The sequence below is a fragment of the Cinclus cinclus genome, chromosome 9 (assembly GCF_963662255.1).
Source record: "Cinclus cinclus chromosome 9, bCinCin1.1, whole genome shotgun sequence".
Lineage (NCBI taxonomy): Eukaryota > Metazoa > Chordata > Aves > Passeriformes > Cinclidae > Cinclus > Cinclus cinclus.
Genome location: NC_085054.1, coordinates 13027703 through 13054249, shown reverse-complemented (window position 1 = coordinate 13054249; position 26547 = coordinate 13027703). Strand labels below are relative to the sequence as shown.

Sequence of the window (26547 nt, the reverse complement as noted above, 5' to 3'; positions counted from 1 at the left end):
AAACACAAGGAGGTGATGTGCTGCTTCAAAGAGCTCTGCTTCTAGATTGTTAACCTTGTCTGTGGGTTTTAATCAGATTTCACCTACAAAACCAATATTCCCTGCTTACCTTTCTGTTCTATGCTGTGAATGACTGTCCTTCCCTGTTCATCCACAGCCAGCAGAAATGTGGTTATACATTCATTTTTCCCCTGCAAAGAGCAGGAAATGGATTTATCCTCTGAATAATCTGCAAAGGGAAGGAAAAAAGTAATTCATCATATCAAATGAAATGCAACCTTTAATAACCAGAGAGACTGCTAGCATCATGTCTGTCACAGCCTTGTATGCAGATGGTAAATAGTGAAAGACTAAAGCAGAAATACTCTCAGAATTTCTACTAAATGTAATGGCTTTTCTTCCAATCCCATTCTTGTTTAGTTTCTAATTCTTCACTTATACTTCTGAAGAACTGACCCAGATGCTGTCAATCTGCACTGACCATCTAATGCACCTTGTTACTTTAGTGTACTGTGAGTTTCAATCAATTGGAAGTGCTTCCAAGACTCTTAACTGGCAGCTGTCCAAGAAATGTAATAGCCCCAAATTATGGGACAAAGTAACCAGTGGAAGAAAGTATGCTCCTTTGGTTTGCAGCTACTCCTGCCACCTCTGGATCGTGTTTCAGAGGTAGATACACATAAATCAAGCAGCTATGGCTGCTGTTAAAAGGGCTGCTGTTCATTTCCTACACAATAGGACCCTCCAAGGTCACTGTCTGTCCAGTGCTGTTACAAGAGTAAATAAAGATTAATAACAGAAAACTGCCATTCTGGGACTTTTGTCATGGGATTCTGGATGAAGCAAATAAAGTGACCTGAGATGACAGTCTGACCCCGTTTATTTGTCCCTCCACTGTCAATTGCATAAAAATTTAATCCATTTTTCCTTCCAGGTTATTCCCAGCTGGGGAGCTGAGAAAAATGCAAAGGTAACAGAGAGACAGAAGGAAGCTGATTTTTGAGGGACAATGAAAATCAAATAAGTCAATCAAAAAATGAGAGTACAACTGCAGAGCCAGAAATATCATCTGGAGTGTAAGTATAACACAGTATTTTACAGAGAAAAAAATCCTTGATACCTTTGTGCAATAATACCTCTGGGGCTGAAGGTTTATGCTTTCATATAGTCCATTATTTGAGTATCACTGGAAATCCAGGTATGCTTTTCAATATATTTTAGTCATTCTTAGGATTTATAATTTAGAAGGAATAAAAACAGGAGGCTTCTCAAACATTTCTTTTAATTAATTGTCACTGACCATTATTTTCTACCCGTTCAAAACTCATACTGAAATTTCATACGTAATTGTGCTAAAAATCTTCAAGTCCTCAAACTTTAATATGAAGAGTAACTGAATAGAAATCAGACAAGAATAGAGTATTTTAAAGAAACCGACACTACATTAAAAAAAGTACTTTCTTTATTTTTTCTTCCCTGTATTGCTTATTATAATAAGATTTGTTGTTATAGAAAATACTATTAAACACCATAGAAAACATGGAACTACTGAACTAGCCTCCAGTCCTTTTCTCTGCTTGTTACAAAAAGAGAACCCTAGCTGGCTGGATTTTATGCAAACCAGCTCTTGATTTGAGCCTTGTATTTAACCTGTTGCTGGTCCTTGGTGGCAGGATGAATGTGTTATCTACCAAGGCAGCCTAGATCTGCTGATTTAACAAAATTGGATTTTGTTAGAAGGGCCACAAACTGCAGACTTATGGCTCTTTTTGGCATGTCACAGTTCCAGCAACACTGTCAAAAGTTTTGCAATGTTTGTACTTTCCCAACTCTTTTAAGCAAGCAGATTCAAAATATTAACTTGCTTACAAAGAGGGAAAAAAAGGGAAAAGGATAGTTGTTAGCTATCCTGAAAATGGAGAAAAACTTGCAAGCATATACCAAATATCATCCAGAAGGCAGCAACTGCACATACATCTGTTATTTTTACATGGTAATTTTCTATTTAATATCATAATTTGAAACCAAGGGGAGCAGAATACTGATTATGTGCAATGATGTAGGAATGAAAGCAAAAACGTCAGCTCAAGCTATTCAGAATCCAGCTTATGGTTAGCATTTTTATTTCTCTGATGTTATTTTTAGAATGAGGGATCACTAAAGAGAGATGGTTGCATATGTTATTTGCAGTTCACCAGCACAAAAATTTGCCTAGGTAGGTAAATTCCTGTAATTTACATCTGTGTAATTTTCTGCATTCTGCAGTGAATCGCCACACTCTTCTGCAGCCTAATTCTGTAATTTAAATTGTATTTGAAATAACTGGAGTCACACTGGAAGAGGAACTGGTTAACAGTGGCAAGCAGGAGACTCAAAGCATGAAAGACTGTTTCCTAGCAGATACATTTTAAAAGATTCAACAACAAAAATGTTGACTGTAAATTTAAATGTCATTATGCCCTTTCTTGTTTGCCTTTTGCTCAACAAAATGTGTTTTTTTTGAGCAGAGTTCACCTCACTTTGACTCACAACTGAGCAGCACTGATACAGAGGTTTATTCAGCCTCCAGTACCCACTTTGCTGCTGCACTGAGAATTTGCGAGGCATCAGGACTAGGGGGTAGGAAAAACTTCTCCTAGGAAAGTCTAACTGTCCCTGCTGGGCTTGTGGCAAAAGCAGCCTGGTGCTCTGCGGCTGGGGTGGTGGCAGGAGATGCCTTTAAGGAATTTTGGTTCCTCTTGAATAGTGAGTAGAGCTCCTCCTGCTCCTATGTGGAAAAGGGGCAATTAGCCTAATTTAAATGTTCAAGATTAAAAGTGGATTAAAATCAAAATTTGAAAGTGATGCCTGCTGTGGAGATAAGCCCAGTAAATGTGAAGCCATCAGCACCTGCAGAGCTGCTGGACACCCCATGCCCTGGCAGATTCCTGGGCTGACCTGACCTGCTGGTGGGGAGCAGGAGAAGAAACCCCTGGCAAACCCAGAACCAAAACAGGGAGGTGAAAGCCAGGACTCAGAACCTAAAATGGGCACTCCCAGGAAACAGAAAAATGTAAAGCCCACGCTTTTTTTGTTGCTCCACACTTCCAGTCATTGTATTGCAACATCCATGTGCAAAAGAGAAACAAAATTTTTGAAGTGCTAATGTTTTATTTAACCTAGGGATTTTACTTTTCTCTTTCCCCCAAAGCCTTAAAGCATTAAAGAAATTAAAATATAAACCAGAAAGAAGCATAGTACCCCATGAAGTTGCTCAATAATCTGTCTTAAATATTATGTGGTGTGCTAGTTATACCACTTTCAGATTGGTGGGTTTTGTCTGGGTAATAGTTCTTATCCTATTATTATTTTTTAGCTATTATTTTAAAGGTTTTTTTTTCTTCTTGATGAGGCTACATAAGCATTTCAGATGAAACAGTTTGCAACAGCTGCTTTTGTTTTTAGGTTTTTTTTTTTTGAGGCATCTGGATGCGAACATGAAGGTTACAATAACTGCTGTAAATAAATTTTAAATCTAAAGAAGTAGCTGACAGTCCCAATCAGGGAAGTGCAGGACTTGAAAAAAAGGAAATATGCAGGAATAGGAGATGATATTGTCATGTTCATATTCCTGTGACTTGTGTATGTGAACAGAACCATATAGAAAGCTGTTTCTGCTCCTGATTAGCATTCATTACATTTGAAAGTATAATGTTTTATATATTCCTAGCTATAAATATTGGGCACCTTTCAAAAGCAACCTGAAAACTTTACTAACTGAAGAGATACATTATGTTTTTTAATCCTGTAAAGATATTTTTATATTTACAAAAGAACACTGAAGTATTGCCATCAAAAACAAAAGGTGTAACTTTGCTGGAATGGTGTACATCAGTGACATTTCTGCATGCACACAGCTCTGAATAGGCTTCCAAGAACTTGCAGATACAAACCTTACACATGCACACAGGATTCTGCATTGTCATCCTCTTGCATTCTTATATTTGTCTTGTTTAATGCTTGTGGTACATCTGTGATGTGGGTATAACTAGCCATGTCCTGCTTTACTTAACAATTGCTTGTGCCAGGGCTGGGACTAGAATTGCCACTAGAATAAATCCAGGCTGCCTGCTGAGCAGGAACCTTCCTTTACAGAAAAAAATGCCTTTAAAAAAAAAATATTTAAAGGCTTGATTTGGTTCTTTTTGATTGTGGTGGGGTTTGTTGGGTTTTTCTCCTGATAGTACTATTTTACTCAAGATCAATTCCTATTCCAGAAATTTCCATTGATGCAGGGCACTTTAGAATTAAAGCAAATAGGTGAAAGATAGTCTTTTAGAATACAAGAAATGTCTATGCCACTGGTTAAGGGCTATATTTAGTCACCAGCTGTAATGAAGAATCTGCCTAAGGACTGGAGGCAGGTTTTGTATTTGTAAGGCTGAAGAAGGAACCCACCAGAACCCATGGTACAGGCATAATTTAAACTCAGGAACTTTCATCTATCACTGATTTGCAGGGACTGGTATCTATTAAATTCTGTATTTTCCTGCATAAACTATTTAGAAAATAGGCATGATCCAATGAGTTAATTACCTGGAAGGGTTATACCAGCCCTGTTCTGCACTTCCTACTTGCCTCAGAAGAACCATATACAGACAGTAATTCTCTTATGACCCTTAATATAATTCCACAGCAGAAAAACAAGGCTACTTTCAAATATAAAATTACAGAAACTGGAACCTTCTGCTAATCACACACACAAAAGAAAGGAAGACTGAGTATACCAACCCTTTGCCATGCTGACAGTTGCATCAACCAATTTGCATTTTTCACTGCAATCTCCCAGTGAGTTGTCATCAGAAGCCAAGTGACATTCCACACAGCTCCTGTGGAAAATAATTCAGCAGCTCATCAATCTCTGCCTGCCACAAAGCAACAATACAAAAGCCAGTATGTGTGCATCTGCATTTTAAAAAGCAGCTAAATGAAAGGTCTTCTGCTATGGATACAGTTCTCAGGAATATGATAGGTGCTACCAACAAAAAAAAAAAAAATCCTAACAAAACCAAACAAAAAAGCCCCAACCTGAATAAAGGCATTGTGAATAAGCTCTGTCTTGTCCTCTATTCTCTCCCAGTTTGTTAGCTACCAGACAGAACCCCAGGCAAGATTCTTCAGGTAGGTCTATCAAAATCATGTGATTACTCACATGTAATATTCATTTTCAAAAATTAAAAAATAAATATTCTGAACACTAAACATTCTCACACTAAATACCAGCTGAAAGAATTCCTATCAGATGAATAATATCTGAAATTGTCTTCAAAGAGATCAAGCTGAGGCACCTACTATGAGTCTGCCTTTGTTGCAAGTCTATTGAATAATGCATTAAAACACTTTTCAGGTGTCTCAACAGTTGTCTCTCGAATATGATTACTTGTCTCAGAAAGTACTTAGATCCTAATTATAATAATGAAACTTACAGGAAATTTATTTTTTTTTAATTCAGTGGTGGAATGATTGAAACTTTATTTAAAAACACAAGGTCTAGGCTAATTTCTCTAGAAATCTCCCTGTAAATTAATTGAGGGTTTTAATAAAGCCAGGATTTATTAATGGAAAATTAAACAATGAACAGAATTCATATATGAACATTTCTGATGGAAAATGTATTTGCTGATTTTTCAAAAATAGCTTCAGCCAAATTGAGTGACTGATACTGAGAAGCAGCCTGAAGGACTGAGGAAAGAAAGCACAGAAGAAAGGAGAGGAGAGGAAAAAGGAAAGGAAAAAGGAAAACTGCAAAACATCAAACCCCCCTGGCTATCTCCTGTTGCATTGAGTTACATATACCCATGGGAATAAATTGAGGCTGCTGAGATTATCTTCAGGGGATGGAGGTGACCTTATCCCTCACTCTGGAAATGGTGAATAGTAAAAGTGAGTGGGTAATGGGATAGCCTCTATCTCATGGAGATAAATTCAGTGTTGGTGGTGGTTTTGTCATATTCACCATGTTTCTCATGCTACACTCTCTTTCTCAGCTGCCTTGCCATTGATCTCCACCCCATCTAACCTGGTCTTTCAGCTCTCTCAGTTACATACACAGGTATTCCCAGTGTTCTCTCTCTTTTGGCTTTTTGTGCCCTGCGTTTCAGCAAGGGAAGACACTGAAACAGAAAGAAAAGATCCAACACTGCATACAATATACATGTTTAAATGGGTTAATGTAATACCTGTCATGTAACTTTATATTTCTTATTTTTTGCCAAAAAGAGCAAAGCAGCAGTACTGTCCTTCTTGTTTAGAGCAGTTGCATGCAGAAATTCTCTTTGAACATACTGAGAGGCTCAGTTCTCTCAGGGCAAATTTAGCACTAATTGAAAGAGATCAATGAATTAATCACATCATAGAGAAGCTTTTCACTCAGATGCACTGTAGACTGTAATGACAGGTATGAAAATACAATGTTGGAGAGAAATGGGCCTCAACTCTGATTAAGGAGACAGGCCATCATCATGAACCATGCAACCTAAACTGCTCAGCACTCAGAAAGGAAAGCCAGGGTCATTAATAACGTGTGTTCTGTGAAGCCTAACCCAACTTCTACCTTCAATTTCTGCTGAAGACTGCTCCATTTGGACTGTAGTCCTACAAGAGCTCATGTAATACAAGCATGTGCAATGGTGCACTTAGAGTGGTCATCTTCTCAACCTGTGTATTTTTGGTTGCTTTTCCCGTCATGCACCACAGCAGACACCTTGCATCACAGCAGGAAAGCTACATAAATTGAGTATGCTCAGTGGACAGGAGACATTTCACCATTTACAGTCAATTTATCATCAACTTATACATGACATACGGCTACCCACTTATTAATTCCCAGACTACTGTCTGTTTTTTTACAGTTAATTAATATTATAATGAAATATTATTTATTATATATACTTACACCTCTTTAATTTAGCCAAGCTTAACTGAATTTGGACTATGAATTTGTGAATGTGTGAAGCTCGAGTGGGCAATATGACCTTATTCATATGTATGAGAATGGCAATACAAATGCCAGATTTTTCTGTGAGGCCATATAAGTGTCAGATAAGGCCACCATTCCGATTAGTTGTACAGCCAGGGAGAGCAGTGGAAGTGTGAAGTTTTACCTGTGCTACTTGAAGTTGACTTAATTATTTCCCATAAAGTCCTTTTGTACAAGAGTAATGCTCATGAACGGTCGATATATGAGTTGTGACTACCCACCTCAAAGGACAAAGAAGCTCTTTTGGGTTCTGGTCTGTAAATCCAATTTACAGACACAGCAGTAAGCACACTGCTGAGGCAGTATAGGAAATAGATACCTGGATGATATAAACATCAGAGGTTTAAAGCCAGCACATTACCATCTAGAACTGCAGGGGTCACCGCAGAGAGGGCATTTTTCACACGTTTGGCCCGAAGCCCCTGGGTGGGTGCAGGCACATGTCCCACAGATGCATTCACCTCTCCCGCTGCACAGGGTCCCATCCTCAGCAATGCAGGTGCTGGTATCAGTTGTGCAATTACAGTATTCACCAGTCCATCCACTGTGGCACTTGCATTCCCCGCAGTCACAGTCACCGTTGCCTGGAAAAAACATTTATTACACTTCAAATCAGTCACTGAAAATTAAAAAATAATCTGACTGATGACCATTACTATTATTTCCTTTAGCAGAAAATATTTTGCTCTCTCCAACTCTTCTTCCAAACATCTTTCTTTCTCTCCCAGAACCTTCAGATTTAAGTCAGAGGATCAGATTTTTGCTTGGACTGGCTGTAAGCCAGAGCAGCTCCAGTCTCTTCACTGGAGTCCTCCATTCAGATCTCGCCTCCTGGCAGCGCGCAACCTAACTCGTAAATACTTCCGATTTATAATGGCACAGCCGAACCTATTTTAAGCCTAAAGACCACTCATAACCAGTAGCAATTCTTCATACAGAACTGATTACAACCCGATATACGATGAAAACACACGCTCCCGAGCTCCCAGCCGGGGGCGAGCCCACGGAGCTCCGCCGGACCGTACCTGCGCACTGGAGCCCTCTGTGCCTGCCGCAGGAGAAGTCATTGCACTCGCAGCGGGGCCCGTACACCTTTCCGTAGGGGGACGGGTGGCACAGGCACTGCCCGCACAGGCAGTCTCCTCTGCCGCTGCAGGAGCTGAGCTCGGCCGGGCCCCGGCAGGAGCTGGCCCCGAGAGAGCTCTCGGGGCACTCGCAGCGCGGCCCCACGAAGCCGGGGCTGCACACGCACACCCCGCACTCCAGCGAGCCCTGCCCCCGGCTGCACTGCGGGCTCTCCTTCTCCGCCCGGGCCTGGCAGCTGCAGCTGCAGAGGGGATCGATTTCTATCTCCAGCGCGTCGCGGAGCCCCACGGGTTTTATCTTGATAAGCCTTCTGTTTTTTTCACAGGAAGAGAGGCTTAGAGTCACGTTGAAAGAGACCTGGAAGAGAGAACAGGGCTGCTGGGAGCGCAGGGAGCGCTGCAGGGTGCTCAGGCAGTGCATGCAGAGGGGAGAGCTGGAGGGTCATAGACACTGCCCGCTTTTTGGTGACTTGCTTGGAGGAAGCTCGTTGAATAAAGAGCAAACTCTGCCTTGGTGTCCTAAATTATATGAACTTCATGTATTTGGAGAATACGTTCTTCACTTACTGTATCTCCCACTTTCACATGAGAGCATTTCCTCTGATGTGGAAAAAAGGTCCCGTTGTTACAGATGGCTGTGAAGGAGAGGTTGAGCCCTTCTGTCTCTCCCAGGATCTCCAATTCAACTTCAGACCTCAGCTCCTTCAAGGAAAAAAGTGTGAGATGAATGGAGTGTTAACACTGCCACATGCTGCCACTGCTCCCTGTCTGTGTAACAGGGACTGTAATTTATCCTTTTTTCACAGGAGCACACTCATGCTTTAGCCTTTTGTTTATAGAGCCCTCTATTGCAAGAAAAATGGGGAATGAGCAAAGTAAAGCAAATGCAGACAAGACCCACCTTTCAGTGGGAAGCAGTGCTAGTATCACTTTAATATCTGTTATCACAGGGCTTATTTCCTGCCCTTCCAGGAGAACAAATTCAATGTTTTATTAAATCACCTTTCATAACTCTGCTGACTGATGCAGCTTTTCTTTTAGGTCTGGACTTTCTGAGGATTTGCATCCCTTATTGCATTGCTAGGTCTGGGCTTTTCCTGATTAGCCAAACTGTGTCAATATTGTTCCCTCCCTTCCTTTCTTCTCACAATGGAAATACCTGCTTCATTAGCTGTTTGTGCTATTTTAACCTGCATTCAACAACATCCCCAGTATTTAAATCAATTTGATCAATCAAACTTTCATTTTGTAAGTCACAAACCATTTTTCTGAAACCGCTCATACTAGGGATCTATACTTAAAGTCTTTAAAATATTTTATAGCAACTTTGCTTACACAACCTTAATCCAAAGCCTGGCACAGGCCTTGGGGAAATTCCCTATGACTTCATTGGTCTGTGGATCCAGTAAATGGAAATTTTTCAAAAGTACCTCAGCAACTGCTGAGAAAACACCTCACTGACTTGCCTTTGTGCTCTTGGAATTTTAATGACTTGCAAAATACCCCCTGCCCTTCAATCCCAGCACAGGGAACTTGCTCACCTTACTTCAGTGAGTCATTCTACTAAAGGTAGCAGGATGATTCACTGGAGTAAAGGTCTGGTGGGGTAAATCAAAGCGAAAATAGAATAGGTATAAACCTGCACAGACAACTCCCTGTCCTGCGTACAAGTTCTGGATTCCTAGGAAATTTGTCTTAGGATTGTAAAATCGTGCCCTGGGATCAGGTTTGCAGTGTTGGTAATTTTGGGTATGTCCAAATTTCCGTTTCCATTTGATTTGGAAGTAGGTGCTCGTGTAGCTTTTGAAACAACACAGAGCTGTCGATAGTATTTTGTTTGCCATAAGTGGGCTCTCCTAAAAGGACCCAAAACAGCAAATCTGTAGGTAAAGCTGTGACTGTGGGCATGTGCTTATGTTGCGGGAGGTATCACCTGTAGTCCCTCTTCCACCAGCTGCAAAATTACAAGGTGCCAACAGAGTGCAACTGTGAGAGAAAATTAAATGCTTCTGAGTACTGAATTGTAATACTTTGAATTCTGGAGTCTCTATTGGGTCCTTTGAATGTGCCTTGCTGATGTGAGAGATCAAATTATGCAACTTACAGCACTGAAAATGAACACAAACTGTAATAAAATCAGGGGGTTTAGATCCTAGTATCTGTAAACACTACTAATGATGTTTTAAAACTACTAAGCTGTCTGGCCAGAGTTTGAGGACAAGTAGCAGAGAGTTAATAACAAATAGCAGCTTTAAGCCATTCACAGAGAAACATTTGTAGCTAATTTTTTTTTAATGGAACAACAGACAAAGACATGCTAAATGCTTGTGCCCTTGTGTTGTTACCTGTCCTTTCTAATACATTATTTATTTGTTCTCATTTTTGTGTAAGTGCAGGGACTAAAAAGTGGCCCAAAAAAAAGGGTAACTTTTCTGAAATTTTAAATCCTTGGAATGGCTTTAATCAAATGGCCTGCTATCTGTCACAAAGCATTTTAGCCTACAGCTCTGCAACACAAAGTTGGGCAGAATTCAATGCTAAACAAAGCAAGCAGAAATATGCTTACAGAAGAAAACAAGCCATGCTTGGAAAGAACATGAGTACTCCTTGCAACAAATATTTTGACAGCTCAGAGTTTCTTAACTTGCTTACTTCCTCTCTGAAGCTTTTACATGGCAACACATGGTGAATGGCATTAGCAAACCTTGTGTTTGCACAGCAAGTAAACACTCAAAAACACTTGAAAAATGTTAAAAGATTTAGCCTAACTCTACTCCCAGGGGGCAAAAAGTTATTTATTCCTTATCTTGTGAGTGAAGAAGCAGAGGCACAGGACACTCAATTACCCTTCTGAGACTATAATGAGAAGTTTCTAACAAAAATAGCATTAGTTCTGTTTTGCATGTGATTTTCAACTGAATAGCTCTCCTGTTATTTCCTTCTTCACAGTCAAAAAAAATTCAGATACCTTTACTCCTATCAAATAAAGTGTTTTTTAGTGCTTCCTGCTTGGAAGATTTTCAATCACAAAACAATACAATTGTTAACCTTTAAGGTTAAGTGTAATAAAATGGTTTTTGGGAAGTTTTGAGTGTGACAGGTTGCTGCCTGCACACTTCTTACGTCTTGAAAGAAACGTGGGATTGTAAGAATGTACATGCAGCTCTGGTGCATGGTCCAGACATGCTGTGCCTGGATGAGGTTGTGACAAGTTATAGCCCAAAGGCAGGAGCAGCCTTTCTGCTGCCACCTCCCTGCCACTGCTGCAGTGCAGCAAGCACAGAGCTCAGAGCTCCCTCCAAACCATGCCCATGGAACCGATGAAAACAGGATCAGCCCAAACAGCTCCCAGGACCTGTGTGGTGGTCACCACTACCAGCTCTGGGACCTGCTCTGCTCAAAGCATGCAGCAGCTAAAACACAGCTCAAAAGCCAACAGAACCAGGAGGTTGAGGACAAGGCAGAGGACATAACTGTGCCTTTGTATGAGCCTTAGTGTGCCCTGTACTGTGTACTGCAAGCTCTTGTGGGCTCCACATCTCAGGAGGCACTCATGAGAGTCAGGGAAGGTATAGAGATGGTTAGATAAAGTTACCAAGGGGATGGAGCAGCCAAGGAGAGACTTAAAAGACTGAGGCTCTAATCTGGAGAGAAGATTAGAGATGTGGAAGGTGTCTCAGTGACATAATAAAATGAAATTATGAAGACACAAAGATAAGGTGAATGCAGAACAGTTAGTCACCAAACTCTACAACTTGGGAGCTAAGGTACACTCAGTGAAAATTTAAAGCGTAAGAAGTAGGTGAAAATAGGAACAAGAGAATTTTGCCTTGACACAGTGGAACTGAACCCCTTCCTGTCATAGAAGGCAACAGAGGCCAAAAATATCAGGAATATCAGGAAAATATCAGGAAAAAAATCATAGGCCATAGAAACACGAGCAGATGCTAAGAAGAGGCAAGGGTTTACTCTTCACATTTTCAGTATTCCAGTGAGGCATCATTCTACACTTATGCTACAGCAAAAACACCAGTACACAGCACTGGGACAATTTTTGTGTGTTTTTCCATCACTTACTGACAACAAAATGCCATTTTAGCTGTTAAATGTAGGAACCTGTGTCTACACATTAGACTGGCAACTTGAAGAAATGCTGATAGGAACCAGATGTGACTAGCAGCAGGTTGGAATCCAGAAGTAAAATTCTGTTGCCACTTAAAGTTTAGCAATAACTTTGCTCATAAGAAAATTTCCTTATCTTTATTTATTAGAATTTGTACACTCCCAAGATTGACCCTGAAGTTCTCTCCTTATAAAATTTTCATAAAATGGAGAGTCTCGTGGTAAGTTGCATTTCATTTTAAAGTCATAATTCAGCAATTGTATTGCCTTCATTGCTTTATTAAGAGTTAGAAGAATTTGGTTTCCTTCCTATCACTAAGACCAAAGTAATTTTGACACAGTGATGACTATCTTATTTGGGTGACGGAAGGAAGAGCAGAAAAATAAGTAAGGAAAGAAAGAGAAGCTATTTACAAAGAGTTATTTGTCATTGCAGACAACTGGTAGAGCAGATGTTAAATAAAAATGGGCTGAGACGGAACAGAGAAATCTATGGAATATCAAAATCTTTGTTAATTAATATACCTGTGCTAAGATCTGCACGACTGCCTAAAAACATTCCTCTGACAGAAGAGAACTAGGCACCCAAAATGCATTTTACAAACAAGGCTCCAAAGAGCAGTGCTGACATCATTACTGCATTTCTTTGTATTATTAAAACAAACCTATTCAAGTCCTGGCATTACCTAAACAAACCCGTGTTGGCTCCTATATTCCTCTTTTTTTGGAAACCTCAGAACAGCCTCACAGTGGCAGCATCAAATTGCTAAAGCAGAGTAGAGCACTGAGCACAGAACAGTGGTTTTTTCCCCCCAGATATTTCTGCAAAGCAATTGTTAGTCTGCTCTGGTGGCAGGTACCAACAGGGAGAGAGTTGAGTCCCTATTGAGATGTGGAACTGAGAGACCCGAATATTAAAGAAGGCTTAAGAATAGGTGTAAAATACAGGAATATGAAGAAGGCAATGCAGATAACACTGATTTAAACTCAGCATTCCAGCAGAACTAAGGATTGACACAAGGTTATAGGAATTTTGTTTCTTAATCCTCAGAGTGAACACTTTTCCTGTTAAGGTCAGCACCTAACATAAAAAATGATGCATTCACTTCATAAAAGGAATCAAAACCCATTTCTTTTTACCAAACTGCAAACCAACGTTGAACATGTAAGCATGAAGGAAGAAATTGCACTGTAACCATCTTACCTGATATGCAGCAATGATCAGCTGGAGAATATTTCCAGAATCCTTCTGTAGTCGTCCAACAGTAGCCCCAGGAATAAGCTTTGCATAATTCTGGAAATATAAAAAATGAATTTAAAGCAAAGCAAAAGTCTAGGTGGCAATGAGCTACCATCTTAAAAAAAACCCCAAACCCAAAGAAAGAAAAAAACCAAAAAAACCCACCCCAAAAACTCCATACACACAAACCCCAAAGAACACAAAAAAAAAAACCCAAAACCCAAAACAGAAATAAAGGCGCTGACAACAAAACCAAGTACATTGAATTGAAGTGAAATACATGACAGTAACATTTTCAAGGATTCTTGCAGTCTCCATTGCACATATCTTAATGAAAAAGCCAGATGGGGAAGAGCTGGTTTCATTTAAAATTCATTGAACATGTATTGTTTAATCACATCTATGTGATTGGAAGTTTGATACTATATCAGCTCTAATTTTTCAAATTTAGAGGGAAGATATGTTTTATCAACAGTTGTATTCCTCTTTAATAAAAATATCCAGAAACAGATTCAGCTGCTCTATTGTTGCTGCACTGCTTAAGAGCCTTGGACTCTACATTCAGCAACTGCAGTCACTCTTTTATCTTTGCACAGGTATCTCAGTCCACTCTGGCTCTCATGGATTGTATGTTGAATTTCTGTGAATAATACAGCGCCAATTTAGCAATTTATTTCAGTGATAAATTTTCTTTTCTTTTTGCATTAAATTGCACTGTGACATTAACATGAAACCTGACAGCTAGATTTTAAATATGGTGAATTAATATTTGTCTTGCCTGATTGCTAACTACATGAACTTCCATTGCTTTAACCCATGCCTTTGGAAAACAATGTGTTCATAATTTTAAAAAAAGCATTGTAGCACTAGTTTTCCTTTATACCTTATCATATCAATGCAATTTTAAATAAAAGGAAAATATCCAGAGAACTATTAATACACATGAGTAATTTGATACTCTTATATCCTTCTTATCCTTCATATCCCCAAAAGCCCTGTGATTACTTTATGTATTATGTATGGAATAGTTATCATTCATTAGATTTCTAGTGCTATTGTAAATCAGTGGGATTAAGTGCATTTTTTGTTACAGCTGGTGACTTTACATTCCTGACTCCTCCTGTGATTAGTGCTCTCTCAAGGATGCTTGGAATAATGAAACTGTGTTTCATACATGTGGACCTTTTGAGAGAAAAGGTGACAAACCTGGAATTTAAAATAAAGTCCCCTTTAATCTGTGGTATGCAAAACAAACAGCAGGGACAGGCTGCTCTGTACACTTTGGTTGATCTCTCCTCTACGAACAAAAATTTTCTGCATGGTGATACAAGGATGGCATTTTAAGCCCAGGCCAAGTGTGTGTCTCCAGTCCATTGGTTAAACTTCACTTCTTAGCAAATATTTCTGTTCAACCATTGCCAAGGTGAGGCTGTCAGATGCTTTTGGGGTGCTACTGTTGTGAAACATCCAAAGGATATCACAGAATTTGGCAAATATTTATTTGAAGGTGAACTGCCATTTTTTAGGGATACTCTGATTCATGTAAAAGAAATTTGACGATTATATATTTGAGCTCAGTGAGGTTATGTCTATATTTTAGTTGTGTAAATGACAGAAGAATTTTCATCATGAATAGTGTGCAACACCAAACAGACAAAAATAATTTGAAATTCTGCATGAGTGTAGAGAGTAGAGTATTTTTAGCTCAGTTTTCAGTAGTGCAATGCAGCCTGAAACCCTAATTTTTAAGCTATTTCTCCTGTGATATAAAAAAGAAATAATTCATCAAAAAAAGAGTAATTTTGGTTCCAAAAGAAATGTTGCTTAATGAGGACTAAAGATGGAGTCTTTCCCTTATCTAAGTTTGAATACTTTTTAAAAGAATTCTGCTTGAAAAACAAATAGTATCAGCAATAGTAGCAATTATTTCATGAAAGCTTAAAGACTGGTGTTTTCTTTTACACCAAAGTAGGATTTGTTAAAATATAATTATTATTGCCAAATTCACAGATGCTTTTTGAGTGAATAGCTTTTATAGAATGAAAACATCCCCTGCTGCTTTGGCAAGACTCAGCTGAGACTAATGATGCTAGATAAATATATTATAAAATACCCTTAAAAAAAAATCCTTTCAAGAAATAATGTCAGATTATCAGGGCTCAGTATAAAGAATTTTCTCTCTTCTGTTGTGTCAGACCTAAATGATCTCTTGAGGTTACTGTGCAGTAGCTTTTTAGGTGCATGGAAGGTTCAAAAGTAACACCAGCTCTGCTACAAGTATAGGTGTTCTGTGCCACCCCTAATATTTGTGTTCAATAATAATACACATGTAAGTGGATAAACTGAAAATTCAGTTGAAGAAGATCAAGAATATTACATGACTGAATTATTTTGGGCTAAATTGTTGGGGATTATACAGGGCTAGAAATACAAAGTATATATTTGACAGTCTGAACACTGCACTTAAGACTAAGGGAATCTATGAAGTCTATTTAAAGAGGTGTTTTCTAAATCCTCAAAGGAATTTTAATGTAAGCTTGTCCCTGAGAGCTCAATTATAAATAGCAATAGTCAGGATTGGTATCTGATGTAATTAGAAGCTGAGTTCTAGTAGATTTGAGATGAGATATCTGGGGACAGTCTTCCCACCTCAAAGGATGAATGAAAGGGTTTTTTTGAGAGAGACTACAGAATTCCACCACTGAAGCTTTTCAAAAGAAGTGAAACACCAAAACTTTTAGAGTTTAAAGTCCTCTGCCACTTCTTCCAGGCTACCTGAGCAGGGGCCTTACCACAAGAACAATTCTCATTGTCTTGCTTTGTTCTTTTTACCTTCTTAAGCATAGATACTGCTTATTTATATTTATATTACAAATTTGCATCACAGAGATGAAAACATGGCAGTATTTATTTCCCTGTTTGCACACCCTGCACAGACCCTTTAAAGGAAAAACTGCTCTGTGACACTTGTGTATGATTTTTGTACTTGCTTTGACTGATTTTCCACATCACCTACAGGATGAAAGGCAGATCATAACAAATACATCTACCCATATTAATGGAAGAAAGCAGCAGATGGATTATATTCAGTGGTATTACTATACACCCTATAAGATAGAAGGTAGTTGTACTTTCTCTTTTCCAATAAAAGAAGTAACAAGAGCAAACCATTCCCTAGCTGGGTTAACCATAATTTGCATTTTGTGTTAGCTATATGCCATTGTTTCGTGCTCCCCGTTATCAAAATAAACTTCGACACTGACTTGAGACACAGGGATACTGAAACAGAAACACCTTGGTAAGAATGCTGGTGGTAAACTTCAAGGGTGATCATAAGCAATTTCCAAGGTAAAATACAGTGCCATCAGCAAGAGAAATATGTCTTTGGACAAAAAAAAAAGCCTCTGTAAATCAAACAGGTATTTCCAAACTACCTTCCTAGAACAACCCTTCTGCATGAAGCACCTATTAAAAAAAGCACCTACAAGGAAAAATATTTCATCTGTCATTAATTGGATCTCTATTAAGAAAGTCTAGAAGCCACTGCATTTGTAAGTGATTGACTTCTACTGTTACCAATCTAAATTTTCATGATCCAGCTCAGTATTCAATATGGTCTTCAAAAAAGCAAGGTAGTCAGTGCTTCAAGACACACAATGTTCCTTGCCTTGTGAAGGCTGTAATCTGAGAATCAGTTTATGCAATTTGTGACTCTTGTCACTTTTGGCAAATAGCTGAAGCATCAGTCTTACTCAAAACTCCACCCCTGGAATCAGTTGCAGAAGTACTGAGGGGTCTTCCCCGGGTTACACAGAGGACAGAAATAGAAAACCATCCTACTGGTGACTACCTCAAGGACTCACCTGCTCTCTCTTTTTCCGTACTCTTTCTTTCCTATTTTCCACGTGGTAATCACAGCAGAGGAGCACCTTTTCTCATTACTGTACTTCTGGTTACAGAATGTTTTGCAAAGGCTTCTCCTTCTGAAAGCCAGTCCTATTGTATCAGCAGGATCATCCTTATTGGCTTCCTCTCAACCAACCTGAATAAATTTGGACCAATTTCTCTCTGCTTGTCCCCTTTAACACACCAAGGTATAACCAGGCAGCCAAGCTTAGGCTGCAAAACCCCTTATTACCCACTATGAACTCTTATCTAGAATCTCTTTTAGTGTGTGAAGATTTTTTTTTTTTTCCCCAGAAGCAGGACTGGACAGAAAATGAAATAAAAATTTAAAGAATCACAGAAATAAAGAAAAATGGAAAAATTAAAAAAAAACCCCACAACAAACCAAGATCTCAGAGCTGAGCATGAAGATAGCACTGTGTGTTTCAGACACACTTTTGTTTTACAAAAGTGAGAAAAGGTTCAGCTCTCCTATAGCCTTACAAAATACAAAAGGCTAAGCACAATGATTACACTGAATAGTCTAGCAATGCATAGTTTTTCAATCCTTGCCTAAAGGATTAGTGTGATTCAACTTGAAATCCGATTTAAAAGTTACCTTATAACACCAAAATCAATACATGAAGGAGCACTTAAAAAGAAGAGCTTTCCTCTGATACACAATTTCCTAGTTATTTTTATCACATAAATATCTTGTAGAATTCAGTCCTTAGTACTAGAATTGCTGTATCAGCAGTGAAAAAAGGTGAACTTTAAAACAAACATTGCCAAACTGAACATTTTAATTTGCTCACCTCATATATGTGAACTTGCTCATTTGTTACAGCAAAAATTAATAGAATATTGTTTTGCACAAGTTTTTCAATTAATTGTCCAATTGTGGGATACTCCTACAAACAAACAAAAGAGAAGTACATCAATCTGTTTCTCATGTGCTTTCAGTTCCTGTGTCCCATGAAAGACACATTCAAGTGATTATAATGAACACTTTGTTCTCTGTGTAGTATAAACTTTAATTAGGAATACACGTATACAAAATAAAAGATGACACATATAATTTCCTCACATTGTTTTTTAGGAAACTCCTCTGTGCAAAGTACAGAGCCAGATTCCATAGTGGGGGCTTTGGCTCAGTAGCATTTGTGTCATTTGTGTGTGTTTAATCCAAAGAACAACACTGCACCAGAGCAATGGAATTGTTCTTTGTCCTACAATGAACACCACAGTGTATATATTCAGTATTTTTGAACACTGGATCTTAAGCTGGTAAGTTCTCATACAGGAACAATGTTCTGCAAATTCCTATACTGGTCCTGAATTAATACTTCATAATTAATGCAAATCTTGCCTTCTCTACAGAAGGAAATACTATTTAGTCTAATTCCATGGGCTTTCCTGTTGTAGAAATAATACTTGTTTTTTCTTAGTTACAATCTATTCTAATTCCATACAAACACACTGTTCTCTCTTTACTGAAATATGCAGTTACAAATAAAATAGATCACATGAAATATCTGATTCCCCAGCTTTTACACATTTCAGGGCTAAAAGTGTAATTCACTAATTTTCTAAGTTGTGTTGGTGCTCAAATTTCCAGAATGTGAGGGTGTACAAAATTTGTAGGTAATTACCAGAACAGTTGACATGGAATATTCATTATTGTGGTCCAAATGACAGTTCCCATCATTAGGAATAACAATTCCTGCCAGTTTACTGTCCATCCCAAAATGGGAATCAGCATCACTCACAAATACCAGCAAATGCAGAGAATCATTCCTCCATCCAATTTTTTCCTGTCATTTAAAACACATCAGTTTAGCAAGCTATATTGCATTACAACATTCAAAAACTGCTAAATATTTAGAGAACAGTGCCTCAAAATAAATGAATAGCATCATTCTCAAGGAAGAATCAAAGACAACACATCTCCTAAGAGATTATGTTCGTTCCATTGTCTTTGGCTAATATTGTGTTTTCCCATCCCCATGTTTAATAACATGGGTTGGCCATGTTCATGTCAATCTGCTTACTACTCTAAACATAGTTAACAAAATATTTAAACAGAAAAACAGAGCCAGTAATTATACCCATATTTGGGCTTATTTGTCCCTGGAAATTAAAAGGAAACCTAGGCTAAAATATTGCAATGTGCATGTTTTACTTGTACAGCCAAAAGTATTTTCACACAAATTTAATGAGGCTCTCAGTTTGCGTTAAAAATTTTTGAAAAATAATCTGTCACTTTGAAATACCAACATATAATACTAGAGGAGATAATATATGGAATAATATTGTACCTAGAAGTTTCAATTACCTTGCAAACAGCTGCCTGCATAATTGCATCAAATCCTCCCTCTGGAGTATCTATATTAGCAGAAATTCGCTGTCCTTTCACAATTTCATTGAATTTTTCAGCATCATTTGTTAGTGGCAAAACATTTTTATATCCAAAAGTGGGTAAGCACTCGTATGGTACAGTTCTGCAAGAAAAGTGAGACAGCTTATGGATAATAGAGAGTGAAAAATCACTGGAATTGCTACTTCAGAGGCCTGCCTGGATTAGTTTTGGTCTTCCATCTCTTATCTGTGCCTAGAAGATTTTGTGAAGCACCTAAGATAATTAAAGAGCATTCAGTGACTTGGGCAATAGAAGAATCTGCATAAAGGCTGAGAAATGCCTCCTAGAGCACAGTCATTCGGTTACCAACCTGCAGCCCTTGCCATGCACCCTGCTGTGCCATGATCTCATATTTGGAAGCATACTGGGATCTGTAGCTCCTTAATGGCATTGAGACACAACCAGCAAGGTGCTGCAGTCTTTCTCCAGGTTGCAGAGCCCAGCTTCTCCCCTACACAGGTTAGCTAAGGGCTAGGGCAGCCAGGGGCTGGGGAGACTGCCACACCTTAAGGAGGAAAAAAAAGCAGGAGAACAGCACTGATGGCTAAATAAAATCAGTATTCTGTGATGGGTTTGAGTTTGCAACTCCTTAGTATAGCTCATAAAATTATTTTATATATATCTGTGTGTCTTTGTGTAAGTATATATGTATATCTATTTTAGAAAATAAAATAAAGAAAAAAAACAAAACTACATGCTGCATACATTTTGTTAACATATTAAGCACATTTGTAACTAGGAGCAAAAGCTAAAAAGCAGACTCACTCCCAGATTCCTCAATCCTAATAACGTAAGACTCAACAGAACGATGATCAGAAACTAGAAGAACCAAATCTTGTTCCCAAACCAAGCTGTTCCATTTACAGCTGGAAGAGGAGAGAGTTTCCAGTGAAGATGCTGAAATCAATTTTAGCCTAAAGATAAATATTATGACAGTCTTGGCATGCAAACAGATGTTGGGACTTTCCCTGCCTACCTGCAAGGGTTGTTTATTTCTGCAGCTGTAGTTTTGATAAATGGTGAAACTGGTTTTTCAACAAAAGATCCAAATCCCAGTCTAAAGTTGCTTGTCAGTTTTGACATCTCTTTGGAAAGAGTTGAACCCAGTTCTTTGATTGTATTCAGATCATCATCCATTGAAGCTGAAAGATCCATGAGGTAGTAGAGGTCAATTGGATAATCTTCAGTCTGGCGAACCTTGATCTGTATTGTTTCTTCATGTCCTATTAAGGTCAGTGGAAAGTGGGATACATATCAGCACTTCTGTGCAGAAAACATGAGCAATGCAAATTTCTTAATGAATTTCTATATGGTGACAATTACCTGGTATTTTAGACCACCACGAACAAAAAACATCAACAAAAAAACTTCAAAAACTGTATGTCAGCAAAAAAACTTGAATAAGGGTCTGAAAAATTAGAAGTGGTTCTAAATGTTTGGGCTTTTCTTCTAAGCAGTTATTCAGTAATGCCATAAGCACAGAATTAAAACTGATTGTTATAATTAAAAAAAAAAGGAAAATATCCCTTCTGCTGTATGCAGCTTTAGAAAATTTAGGTATGAAACTAATTAAAACTAGAGGTAGCACTTTGGGGTCCAACCATATCCTTTAAAAATTTAAAGAAAATCAAAGTATATACAGAGATTTTATTCTCAGTTTCAACACTATGACATGAGCTAACTGGATGTCTCTTACTTTTTTTGTTCCAAATTCTCTCCAAGAAAAATTCACATCTGAAGGACCCGAAGGTAGTTCTGGAACGCTACCATAAAGGTCACTGGTACCTTGTAAATCCTCAAAGCAAGATTTTATGTCACCTCTGAGATACTCTGTTTGCCAGACCAGCAGGGGAGAGGCACAGGAGCTCAGATGGGGATGAGCCAGGGGCTTTCATTCTCTCCCTGCCACCTCACTGGCAAGAGAAGAGAGAAACTAAAAAAATATATCCTTATTTTTATGATGTACCCAGCACTTCTGAAAATATTCTGAACTCAGCTGAACCTAGTTTTCATGTGATGAGTCAACAGCTAATTTTGGACCCAACACAGGTTTTTGTCTTTATTCTGTCAAGATACTTTTTTAGATTGTTCAATCCAAGAAGCTTCAGTTTATCACATTGTCTGAAATAAACCTGTGAACTGTGACTTACCTGGTCGCAGCCTCAGAGTTAGTTTTTGGGGAGAAATCTGTGTGACATCAGAACTGTTCTTCTGGGGTGATGCAGTTAGGGGATCATTTCTGTGAATTTCTACTTCTGAAATGGGAAACTCAATCAAATCCAACTGGCATCCTTTGGACAAAAGATTTTCCAGGGTATCACACCTCCCATGAGTTCCAGATGAGTCTGTGTAATTCTAATGGAAACAGAAGAAGGAAGGGATGAGTTAAAAGTTTTTACTGACTAGCCACCAGCACCTGCTGGGCAAAAGGTCAGTCAAATGCAGGGAATGGAAACAAAGGTGCAACTTTGTGCAAACTAGTGCAGAACTAGATACAGGTGGCACAGAAACCAAAATTTGCCCTTCATGGGTCATGTCACACAGGTGTATAATTAATGTAACTTACACCGACTTGTTATCCGGGGAGAAACTGCTCTATTGTTGGGGAATGGGAATTGTGCCACTCACTGCATTTGGCTTCTCGCAGTGCTCAGAATGATAGCACAAAGCCCCTCTGAGCCACTGGTTTTTCTGTCACAGGATTATACCACAAATTCACCAGTCTTTCCTAGACAGTTTTGAATTTATGATTGAAGCATGTCATTTAATAAAGATGTGTTGACAATAAACTCCTGGACAACTTGTGACAAACTGATTGTGGGTACCCAGTGTTTACTGGTTCTTTTTTTCTGACCTACACTTTCTCTTCAGCTCTCACTTAACCTGTTCACTGAAGCAGGCATCAAGTCCTTGTTGCTCTGCCTGGTGCCCAGCAATGACCACAGCCTGTCCCCACGGTTCCTCAGCACCAGCAGTGCTTTCAGCATCCCCACACCTAAATTTGGCCCAGCATCCTCCTTGACCTTCTTCCAGCCAGAGCAAATCACAAGCCTACAGATATCAGCTGGATTCACAGTTTATTTCCATTACTCAATTCAAAGCACTGATATGCATTCCTTTCCACAGCACTGCTACAGGGTGGGTACTAACCTCACATGGTGGTGAAGTTAATGATTACTTTTACAAAGAGTAACTGTGCCTTATTACCTTTTCCCAGAGATATGTCTAGAGTTAAGATTCTCCAAATCAGTCAGCTGTCTCCAGGAAACTGCTCTGGCCTGCAAGCCCTTTTGACCAAAACCTGGGCAATGCCTGGCAGAATCAGCTCTGGAACATCCAATTCCTGGCAGATGATCATGGGCCCATACCGCACATCTGCTCTTTTCTCCTACGTTTGGGCAGGCAACCCATGGATCAGCCATCAAGCCACAAATATTCTTTGAATTCAGTCACTGAAAAACTTTCCTCACAAAACAAAACAAATTACTTTAAGCCTATTAAAACCACAACTATGACCCTTTTTTCCACCAAAATATTACCCTTTATGCCTGAAAATTATCAGGAATCTTATATATTTTGGTGGAAATGATGTTGAGGCACCTGCTGGGAGCAGTGGTTTATTATTCTCCAGACTGAACTTTATGCCTTTGCTCAGGCAAAACTCTCACCCACTGCTTCTTGAATACCGTACACATAAATTACATGTACCATTATAAACCTTTCACAGGGAGATCCATATCATCTCCTTTAGTTACACATTTTGTAACTTTTCAAAATGCGTGAACAAACAACCTCATATTTCAAATATAATTACAAAGCATGTTCTTATCCTACAGAAAATAGTGGTTTCTTTAGAGGTGCTTTTGTTTGCTCTAAAGCTCCTATCTCCTTTGCACACTTGATGTGATCTTTTCTAACAAAGAAGAAAAATCATCTTTACTACAGTGAAATTTTCAACAGTTCCACAGTTTGTTTTTTTGTTTGTTGGTTTGGTTTGGTTTTGGCATTTTTTTTAATCAATAAACTATATTGGGTTCTTTTTTCCCTGAAAATACATGGCAGTAGTCAAAATTATGTGATCCAATTTCAACAAAATCCTGACTTATAGTACAATTATAAAACTGCAAACACACTAATGTGGGGTCTTTTTGACCGCCATGCAAATGGCAAAAGAGTATTTTAGTCTCATGTTAAGTGTCATTTTGCTGTACACAAAAGCAATAAAAAACTCTTAGCAGCAAAGGTGCAATCCAGAAACAAAAATGAAATACTTACTTTATTTCTCTAGTATTTCTGTCAAGTTTCTAGTTATGATAGCTGACTACCTTGTTAATGCTAATGAACTAAGAGCTAGAATATTTACTCTGAAGTGAGGAGATTATATTTAGCACCATATATAGGAAAAAGTTTTAAAAGCGGAGATGTGAAGCCACTTGCCCAGGGTTGTGCTGAAAATCTGAAACAAAGGTATAGGAGACAAATCCAGATACATTTTTTTAGATCCAATGTTTTAGCCAAAGCACAACTATAAAATACAAATTATAAATCCAACATTATTGTCATAAAATCAACCACAGATTAATAATTGCTATATGGAAGTTTTACACCTGCAACCTTTTACACTCTTGATACCTGCAAACCTTCTGTTTACACTGCCTGGTTTGGCATGTAATCTCTAAGATCCAGTCTGGCCTCTGACTTTGTGTCTGGTGCTTCATCATCAGTGCTGGGGGTGAGCCAGCCCTAGGGCTGATCATCTGAGACCCCCTAATAACACTTCTATTTCTGCCTTAGATTTGGAAGGTTGATTTTTTGTGGTTTTTTTTTCAAACAAGCAAATAAACAAACACACACACACCCAAACAACTGCACTGTGAATGACAGAGCATGTAGAGTAGATTAAATTCTACTTCTGATCCCCAGGAAGGCTTCACTAAGCGCTGCATGCATTACAAAACCATGGGCTGACCCAATTAAGTCAATACTTCATCACTCAGAGGGACTACAAAGACTTCAAGTCTTACTTTGAAATTTTTTTTATCACTCTACCTCTTGCAAACACCAAGCGCAGTGTGGTCCGGAAAGCAAACAATCTTCACAAGTCACTGTGCTTTCCTGAGAACAGGTCCCTGAATTTAAATCCAAGAAGATAAAAGGCTATTAATAATATGCTTAATCATTCAATTTATGAAGAAACTTGTCATTTAGAGAGTGTGGGTGGTGAAAATGCACATATTTAGCCATATTTAGGATTACTGATAAAATTTCTTCTTTACTGTAATTCTATTGGTAAAAGATTAACTCTCCAATAAAGATTAAAACCTCAGAATTGCTAGCAATTAACATACCTCCTTTTGCATGCTTTATGGATGGCATTCACTCAGAACACGTTAACTTGTTCCATCCAGTACACCTGACAGAGTGTTACATGTGTTTCTGATATGGTGTAGGTAAGTCATTACCAACATAGCCAGGGATATTAAAAGAACAGAACTATGCTCACTCTGTATGCTTAAAATTGCTTCACTCAGCTGTGTAGATACTTGATATGGTTTTTATCCATTGTGTAGTTACCAGAGAAACACTCAGTTATATTTGTAATATGAAAGATTCTTAGTAGATCAAACTGTGATTCACGGAAAAGAAATTGCTCAAATGTCTGTCTCTTTCAAACTTGTTGCGCTATGTAATGACCACCAAATTGTAGATGAATTGGCAATGCAACCCTACTGTCAAAAAAGGTCATCAAATAGAAAGGAAAGATTAAATACAGAAGACAGAAAGCTATTTCATGTCAACTTCAAGCAAGAAACAATGCAAAATTATTTTGAAATTGATCTCCCTGCCCCTGAGCCTTACCTTGTACATAGTTATTTCTTTGCAGAAATAGGAAACAGAGGCAAAGCAATTCAATCCCCATTCGTTTTCAGGGCTGGCTGCATGACAAAAAAACATTAGCTTGTTAATTATCGTCTGCGTAAAGGTAGAATGTCGTAAAAACCGTGCGTTCCTGGAGGGTATGTTTTCAGATGTCACGTACGCGGAGTGCGAGGAAACTTCAACCCCAGCGGGACGGACCATGAACAAAAGTGAAAACAAGGGCTACCTGGGCAGGTAAAGAGGACAAGCTGTGCACACAGTAATGTGAACATGGTTATCACTTCCTTGTTTTCCTGGACTCCTTATAAGGCATGCAGGGAAAATTCATTCAGGTGAAGATTTCTGTCAGTCCCAGTCACTCTGGGTCCTAGAGCAACCCAGCCAAGAGACCGTGTTTTTTCGTGTGTACAACAACTCTTTTAAAGCTCCTTCAAAATAACACCCTCAGTTGTGTCCTGAGGGGAGATGGGTCATTAAGACTGCCAAGTGAGTATACCTGGAGAGAAGTAAAAATCCCACTTTTTCAGATTTCCTGATGTAGAGGGAAACCTGTAAAAGCAGTTGTGAAAAAAAAAAAAAAACCAACAGAACCCCACCCAAAAAAAACCCCCAAAAAGCAAAAAAAGCAATCCCAGATTAAAACTGAGGACTTGGATTGAGTGCTTCAAGATACCAAGTACATTGATTTTATTAATATTCCAAACTGAAAGGGAAATGCTGCAGTTGTGGATTTTTTTAATATATAGGTGGGAAAATTTCATTCCCAGTGCAGCATCTGACTTGAAAGAAGAATCATGCCAGCCTTAACTCTGCCTAGTAAGTGGCTGAATATTCTACTGCTCAGAAAAAACTGCATAACAAGTTATTGCTATCTCTCCTCCACCTTCCCAACCTGAAA

General features: G+C 38.6%; 1 protein-coding gene across 1 annotated transcript in view; it reads right to left on the bottom strand.

Annotated features, from left to right (window-relative positions):
* Window positions 1–25689, bottom strand: part of ITGB6 (integrin subunit beta 6) — a 29640-nt gene extending 3951 nt beyond the window's left edge. The window contains exons 1-13 of the mRNA XM_062498745.1: window positions 25629–25689; window positions 24819–24898; window positions 21920–22124; window positions 20746–20992; window positions 19686–19851; window positions 19003–19164; window positions 18166–18261; window positions 13430–13519; window positions 8671–8805; window positions 8044–8461; window positions 7380–7602; window positions 4771–4868; window positions 110–229 (exon numbers count right to left, since the gene is read on the bottom strand). Coding sequence (XP_062354729.1) covers window positions 110–229; window positions 4771–4868; window positions 7380–7602; window positions 8044–8461; window positions 8671–8805; window positions 13430–13519; window positions 18166–18261; window positions 19003–19164; window positions 19686–19851; window positions 20746–20992; window positions 21920–22124; window positions 24819–24898; window positions 25629–25689 — 2101 coding nt within the window. The remainder of the gene's footprint in view (window positions 1–109; window positions 230–4770; window positions 4869–7379; window positions 7603–8043; window positions 8462–8670; window positions 8806–13429; window positions 13520–18165; window positions 18262–19002; window positions 19165–19685; window positions 19852–20745; window positions 20993–21919; window positions 22125–24818; window positions 24899–25628) is intronic.
* Window positions 25690–26547: the final 858 nt, after the last annotated feature.